Raw genomic sequence first — 8,201 nt, 5'->3', positions numbered from 1 at the left:
CAGATAAGTATGAGCTAAATCCCATCTTCCAGACCCGGTCTAGACCCTCGGTGATGTTGTGTTCATTTGGAAGATTTACTATTATACTTATTACGGTATAATAGTTAAATTGACTGAACATGTGAATATTCACAACAAGCTGGGGTGTAATTTAGCACGGGCTAACCATCTTTTCATCCCGTGTGTGAACGCAAATGGGTCTAGCTGGTATAAGAACCTTATATGAGAATTAACTTAAATCTTAGCCCGTACTTGCTACAACCTGAACACTACACTGTAAATCTCGGGAGCACTCTTATGTTTTCCATTAAAACACGCCGTTTTAATTGAAAACACTATGTTGTAATTAAAAACATGTGTATTATATAATAAAACACTTGTATTTGTTATCAAAACAGTAGTGTTTTAGTAATTTTAGAAAAGTGTTTTAGGGAGTTATAAAGCACTTTTTGATGAAAATTAAGCACATTGTAAACACACAGAAATACACTTTTCCGAAATTAAACACTAAGTGTTTTACGGTGACATAAATGTGTAATTAAAGTGTTTATTGATAGAACATTTAAGAACTAATGCATCCACCTTTATGCACAATTTAGTGAAAAATCTGGGGATTCGTGAGTAAACATTATGGTATATATGCCAACTAGACAATCACCAAAAGTGACGTAATGATGCGATGGGTCATGACATTACTTCCAGAAGATAATTTTATGTCACGCACCAACCTATATGGCCTTACCAACCTAAGTAAAACTAGAAATCGAGACACGTGGTGAATTAAGTACCTCGTGGCCTAATTTTATTAATCTGCGTTTGGTTAACGGTAGTTGTAGTTCCAATCACATCTGAGTATTCTTACATGTTATTTTTCTCGAAAAATGCTCAATTTGAACCACTTCAGAAAGCAAAATCACCAACGATGTTTCAACCCAAAACACCAAAATATAAATGCTTTCAAAGTGTTAATGTATAATACACATTTGTATTCATGCGAGTAAAACACTAAAACACTTTTCTTCCAAATTGTTAAATTGTTTTATCATGGAGCACTTTCTAAAACAAATACATATGTAATGTTTCAAGGTAAAACACTGGAGGATTCATGTTTTATAAGCATTTATGTGTACGACATGTACACAATTTCATCAGTGTAACTAAAACACTTTTCTTACAAATTGTTTTGTCTTGAAGCACTTTGTAAAACAAACACACATGTAATGTTTCAAGGTAAAACACTCGACTGTGCATGTTTTATAAGTGTTTACATATATGACATGTACAAAATGTCATAAAAGTAAATAAACCACTTTACTTTGAAACTGTTTTACTTTGAGGCACTTCAGAAAACAAACATGCAATGTTTCAGCCTAGAACACCCGATTATATACAGGACACTTTTGTATGCAGTCTACGGTATGCATCTATAATAGACACAATACTTATTATCGACTGTATGCAGCATATTTATTTGGAAAAAATGCTCACACACGTCAAATTTGGCAGCAAGTCATACTACGCATGTAGCGATAAATTTACCGATTTTAGTATTTTGCGAGTGTACATACCATGTACCTGCCACAAGTTTAATATTAAATTAAATATTAATGAAATTAAACATGCACGGTGTTGTTATCAATGTTTGAGTTAGTAAGCTTGACGACAATGCGCTAGACAGGCAATTATTCCCTGTGATCTAATAATTAGATTCAATTTCGTAACAGCTCTTATTCTATTGGCGGAGCCTCGGTGTTGAATTCCAATATGGTGATTACCACGCACCTGTGCAAATTGTCGCCTAATTTAAACAAGCTCCTTTAAGTCTCTAATAATACATAACCACTAAATTGTTATTCAGAAATTTAATTAATACAATAAATACAATATGAAAACAAATATTGAACAATAAATAAGTTTGCTTCTTCTTTGCAAATATTTTGATACCTTTCGTAAACGACGGCTGACATTAATGTATGTTGCGTGTTCAAGTCACTGGTAAGTTGTGTCGTGCGCACGCTCATTCATGATTGAATTATACTATCGGGAGTGTGTAGACAGGTGGCATATTCGTTGAAGAAGCAATAACAACTTGAACAGAATGAAGTCTGTTTCGATTTTCTGAGGAAAGAAGGGAACTGGAAGTTATTCTAAACAAACCTGAAGGTATAATGATATTGTTACTCCGTTACGAAGCGTGTGGTAATTGTAATTGATAAAGCCAGCATCGGCAGTTGTGTACTAATTTGATATTTGATATAACTGATTAAACTCAATTTCATGAATTTACAGGACCAGTGAATTTCATACCACATTACGTCAATGCCGACATCCCCCAGATCAAGATCTGTGTTACCGAATAAAATCATAGAAATGTTGCAGAATTTAACAAGAAATTGCAGTTCAATTTGTTTGTGGTCATATCCTCGTCTTCTCGTTACATGCGCGTTAGTTTAAAACAACAATAATATTTTAATCTTATATCGCTTTGTTTGAAACAATAATGATAATTATTTGAACATTACTCGCTGCATTTTGATAATATCCTACTTTTCAGATTTTAAGAGAAGCGATTGGAGCGAACAAGATGAAACTGCTAATGTTGGGAATTAATTTTTTCCTGTTAATATGGGTTAGTGCTGAAAGGGTTCGAAGATGTTATTGTTCGTTTCAGTTAATTACTAATTTGTTTTTAAGTGTCATTTTTCCCAAATATTGGGTATTATATCTACAGTTTAACGAAATGTTGTGAACTTACTCACGCGATAGTATCTTTTACAACAACTATGCATGTCGTTTTTTCTTAAATGTTACACTCGAACTTACCTCATTAATGTTTATATTTAGGAATACATACTTACTTGATTATGTGGTTTGTTTATCGTATGTTATGATTACTGCACAAAGTGTGAAGTGCTTCATCATCATCATCATCATCATCATCATTTGATAGATTTTGTTTTTAAAAAGATAATGTTAATGATTTGTTACCATGTTGTCAGTATAAATACATTTTTAAATGTGTCTCTGTTACGGGCACTTGTCAATATTGTGTTTTACTGTTCAAAGTGTTGCGATGATAAACACTTTTTCAATACATATTTCAGGTGGAAACTCTTTTCAATGTGTGGCCAGTGAAATCACTTTATTAAAACATGTCTTCGGTTGAGACACTTTACACTTTATAAACACTTTACAAAATGTGTGTCTAGTAAAAGCACTTTTAAAAGTGTTGTAATAAATAAGCACTTTTTATACATGTTCCTGGTGGGAAAACTTTACAAATGTGTGACTAGTAAAAGCACTTTTAAAAGTGTTGTTATAATAAGCACGTTTTATACATGTTCCTGGAGGAAACACTTTACAAAATGTGGAAACATTTTTAAAAACATGTTTCTAATATGTTATGGGCAAAATCATCCCTGAAATGTTCCACTAAAAGTGTTTTCATAATATACACTTCTCGCAATTATGCAGATTATAAACACTTTAAGTGTGTTTTTTTAAAGTGGGACAAGCTTATAAACACTTTAAATGTTTTATCACGAAACAGTAAAAGTGTTTTATTTTAAAACAGTGGTGTTGTTAAATAACTCATTTGCGATTTTAGGAAAAACACTTAATGTGTTTAATTATAAATCACTTAAAAATGATTTTAAAGTGGGGACAAAAATGTGTGATATTTTAAAACACATTCATTTACAGAGTATTTACAGAAATTTCAAAATATTTACTTGTTTGCAATGCTATCCTACAATTTTTGTTTGATATATTTGAATTTCAGTAATTATGATATGTATGATTGCGACGAGTAAAGGTGTCCACTCAATATTAACAGACAGAAAAATCTTCTGCCATATTGATAGAGATCTCAACAGTACATTTCTATATTATATTTAGGAATACATACTTGATTATGTGGTTTGTTTATCGTATGTTATGATTACTGCACAAAGTGTAAAGTGCTTCATCTTCATCATCATCATCATCATCATCATTTGATAGATTTTGTTTTTAAAAAGATAATGTTAATGATTTGTTACCATGTTGTCAGTATAAATACATTTTAAAATGTGTCTCTGCTACGGGCACTTGTCAATATTGTGTTTTACTGTTCAAAGTGTTGCGATGATAAACACTTTTTCAATGCATATTTCTGGTGGAAACTCTTTTCAATGTGAGGCCAGTGAAATCACTTTATTAAAATATGTCTTCGATTGAGACACTTTACACTTTATAAAAACTTTACAAAATGTGTGTCTAGTAAAAGCACTTTTAAAAGTGTTGTTATAATAAGCACGTTTTATACATGTTCCTGGCGGGGAAACACAGAAATATTTAAAACACAGGAAAAACATTACATAATCGTACCTTACTAGAAAACTAAAAACACCGTCGTTATTTTCCTATTACAATTTATCAGCCACGTCCTTTCTCCCTACACCTTGAAGTGCCTGTCGAAGTTTCTCTACTGTTGCATTTCCATTCTGTTTCCACTTTCTGAGCATTGCCATTATAACTTCTTTTATACCGTCTATCCGATGATCAGAAAAGAAGGCTTCTAAATCGGCGTCTTTGAATCCAAGCTTTCTTCCAAGTGGTTTCCATTCTTTGGTAATTTCATTCACCACAAACTCGATGTTGTCGGTACTAACTTCGGTGGATACTGCGACTGAAATATTAACATAAATAACAACAAAGTGACACGGACAACGAAGATATTATTCTTTATGGACTGGATAAAGCTTTTGCGGGCCGAGGACGTGCGGCGGAAGCGCCTAAGCTTGTGAGTGCGCGTAAACCGTACGATCGAGGGCAGCATCCAGTTCATTGAAGATTTTATCATACACTTTATGTGAACAAAATCTTTAGTTATATTTGTTTTCGCTCGTCTGACCCAAAAGAAAACTTATTCGATTTAATCCGGGTTCCGATACGGGCCTTTTTACTGGCGCGGATTTATACGGGGGATTCTAAAGGACGCAAATGCGTCAACAACTCTCACACAATACGCAAAAGAATGTCGCCAAATATATCCACAAATTACGTTTTAATAGAACAGCAAATGGACGCAAATTTATAACAATATTTTTAAGTATTAAATACTAACTCATTATAAATTTTCTTTCTTAAGTATGAACACTACAGTCCAGATAAGTTGGTCATTTACTGACCGTCCGAATAATACAAAACAAACGGACGGTTTTTTTTTGTTTTGTTTTTTGGAGCTGATGTTGTAGCTGCAGGTAGAGACGCGTTGATTTCACAGTTGTTAAAAATTGTAGTCGGTAAACAAGAAACAATTGCTTGACACGAAGCAGTTTGGTTTACAGTTCTAGATTCGGGCGTAGCTCTTCTCAGATTTTCTGAAATGCGCCTATGATCTTCCGTGGCGACAGTATCGTAGTGCTGTAAACTTGACACGTTTTTGTGATAAGTTATCTTTATGATTGATTGTGGTGGAATGCCGGCTTTCGTCAGGGTATTAATGAGTCCAACTGGTCTTTCGGTATATTTTCCATGCACTGAATAATATCGTCAGCCATTATGGAACCGCGGACGATAGTCTCAAATTACGCGCGTTGTTTGTATACAGAAAGTAGTTCCAGGAAATAGACGCGTTTACCAAACATGGTAAACGGGGCCCGGACGTGATATGGAAAATTATTGCACGGCTCGCGCATTGGGATTCCCATAGCGTTACGAGGCCGGGTTTTACGAATTTTATGATAAACAACAACTTTATAAATGTATTATGATACATTCATAAAGTTGTTGTTTATCATACATGGAACGTTTGTATTCACACTGACTGTCTTTACAAAAATTGTGTATGAAATCAATTTTGCGACATCACATGAAGTTATTTTTCTAAACATTATATTTCATATTTCAAAATTACCATTGTTTATCGGCTCGGCAGAATCAGGTTGGTCCATGTGTGTTTTGACTCTATTAATCAGATTCTTAATTTTTTCTTCGAACTTGCTGTCATCTGAGAAGTCAATGTACAATTTACCAGCGCATATTAACGCAACTTCATTATCTGGAAAACAATTGATGTGTGTGGTTATTATCATTTTTATTATTTGTGGTGAGTAATAATAGTCTGACATACAAGTACCCAAGAAACCAATCAGATCATGTAGAAAGTGGGGGTTTAATATTGATAGACAATCACTGGTATAAATCGCTTCCAATTGCACTTGGCACGCAGCCGTACATTTAAAACGAACAGCGCCGCTATATACAGTCCGTTAAATATGCACATGATCGACATCACCTATATTTGTAATATCGGGATATACAATGTGAATGCTTGCATGACATACCAAATTTCACATCCTGTATTTTGATGGGAATGATGCATTTTTTTTTGTCGGCTGCCAACCTTAATTCCTGTTTACAGTTAATACTGCTCTGATATCCATCCGAGATACATGCAATAAATACAAGGGAATTAACGACCCCTCCGCCCATTGATGAATAGATTTCGTCTGCATAAAATGGACAAATCGTTAGTAGATTATTATTATTTATTTATTTACATTTAATTTTATAATATTATGAAAAAGACTCTCAAAAAATAATACAAGAATCCATACGTTTTTCCAGGCACAATCGGCTTTGTAAAAACTAGTACCAGAGTAAATATTAGCTATTTGTAGCGCCCTCTACCGACGCAATATTAACCACAATTAACCACAATATCACAATATATTTGTAAGTCAATTTCTCAAAACTTTTTTTTTATTATTCAATTGATCGCAAAATTGTTAAATATTTTCTAACTATTTTATTTATGATCTGTTTTTGACAAATCCTTGAAATTCCCGAGATGTTTCAAAAAAATATTTGTAGCTTAAATTTCATTGACGAGCTAATAAAGGTGTTGAGTGTGATCATATCATATTCAATACATTTGAATAGCAGTAAGATTTAGTCAAAACACAGTGCAATGGAATACTTTATCTCAGTATTATGTGAGCACACAAATTCAGCAACATGTTGAGGTCACAGAAGCTTTCATTTGCTTCGGACGCGATTTAATAAGACAAACGGTATATTACTTTAATATATACATTGTATGAATGGTATTTACTCACTGCCCATATCATTGGCATCTCTCCAAACACGAATATCATTTGCTGTCATTTCATTGGCTATTTTATCAACTTTTGTTTTGTCATTCCAGCTGTAGGAAATCATTGCAGAATGACGTGATTCTCCTGGTTCTGCCATTTCTATAACCGCGGTAAGTAGATTGATGCCTGTGAAAAAGATGGTGATTTGTTGAATGGGCTCCACTTTGATATTGAACTATACCAAAAATGAATTTGAAGTCATTAACTTTAATTCTTAACATCATAGAAATGTATAACCATGTAAACAGCGCCATCTATGATAACCATTGTCCGTGTATAATAATTAATCAACCAATAAATAACACATGTGTGATGTAAATAGACATTTTACAACTAATCTCCTAAAAGTCAATTACATGATTTATGAACCGTAATAGGGAGGACTCTAGTAACGTAGATATTATGCGGCAACTATCGTACTCACGGGAGCCTATTTAATCACAGCGAATCGCTCTAGGAGCTTCGCTGTGGTGCTTTGCTGTGGATTACTAGGCCCCTGTGACCAGGGAAAGATCGGTTTGGAGGGCTAAACACACACAGGTCCAAATCCAATTAATAGACAACCAACTCCGTGTTCGTGCCAACGTACAACATGCCGTGACAGGACACCGTCCCTAAAACTGCTTAAAACTCACTGAAATATACAGTACATACTTACTCTATACAATCAATCTATACTAATATAGACAGACACGTAACACCGTACTTACTTGACAGTAAATCGGTAATGGTAGCCTTGTTTTCAATATCAGTCTGATAACTACCAATTGATGTATGCGCACGCTATATACCTCACGAATAGAACCTCACAGATACGACCTCACGAATAGGACTCAGGAAGTGACGTATTGATTGTTCAATGGCGTTGTGGCACATTATAATTTAATGTTGCCGGGCCCATTAGTATCAATATATTTGGTATTTCGTAAATAGAAACTGAGCTCGCGACGTGGACTCGGGTCGCACACAGTCGGGCAGAGCAAGGGAGCAAGGGAGTGTTTGGTTATTGAATGACCCTTGGTTTGCGGTGCTACTATTCGATGACTCGCGATGTAACGG

At 34.2% G+C, this 8,201-nt stretch overlaps 1 protein-coding gene across 4 annotated transcripts; it reads right to left on the bottom strand.

Moving 5' to 3' along the window:
• Window positions 1–1,847: 1,847 nt before the first annotated feature.
• LOC100368881 (uncharacterized) lies at window positions 1,848–7,969 on the bottom strand. 4 transcript variants are annotated; one of them, XM_078008635.2, is made up of 6 exons: window positions 7,853–7,966; window positions 7,104–7,268; window positions 6,330–6,494; window positions 5,900–6,043; window positions 4,369–4,669; window positions 1,848–2,118 (listed from the first exon to the last, which is right to left on the bottom strand). In XM_078008635.2, the coding sequence occupies exons 2-5, from the start codon at window positions 7,237–7,239 to the stop codon at window positions 4,407–4,409; spliced, it is 708 nt and encodes a 235-aa protein (XP_077864761.2). In that variant the 5' UTR covers window positions 7,240–7,268; window positions 7,853–7,966; the 3' UTR covers window positions 1,848–2,118; window positions 4,369–4,406. The 4 variants fall into 4 exon arrangements, with proteins under 4 accessions (XP_077864761.2, XP_085355283.1, XP_006815659.2 ...); XM_085499157.1 differs by lacking the exon at window positions 1,848–2,118 and having other exon boundaries at window positions 4,167–4,669; window positions 7,801–7,964; XM_006815596.3 differs by lacking the exon at window positions 1,848–2,118 and having other exon boundaries at window positions 4,167–4,669; window positions 7,853–7,962.
• Between the last annotated feature and the right edge of the window lie 232 nt (window positions 7,970–8,201).

The sequence above is a fragment of the Saccoglossus kowalevskii genome, chromosome 5 (genome assembly GCF_978046115.1).
Source record: "Saccoglossus kowalevskii chromosome 5, keSacKowa6.1, whole genome shotgun sequence".
In the NCBI taxonomy this organism is placed as follows: Eukaryota; Metazoa; Hemichordata; class Enteropneusta; family Harrimaniidae; genus Saccoglossus; species Saccoglossus kowalevskii.
This window is presented reverse-complemented; position numbering and strand designations above follow the sequence as displayed.

What these genes read in the sequence shown, in the direction of transcription:
- LOC100368881 (XM_078008635.2), bottom strand. Translation starts at nt 7,239, where the DNA reads ATGGCAGAACCAGGAGAATCACGTCATTCTGCAATGATTTCCTACAGC. An exon ending in AATACAGGATGTGAAATTTG is followed by an intron (nt 6,044 to 6,329) that starts GTATGTCATGCA and finishes ATTGTTTTCCAG; the next exon opens with ATAATGAAGTTGCGTTAATA. An exon ending in TGCCGAGCCGATAAACAATG is followed by an intron (nt 4,670 to 5,899) that starts GTAATTTTGAAA and finishes TTAATATTTCAG; the next exon opens with TCGCAGTATCCACCGAAGTT.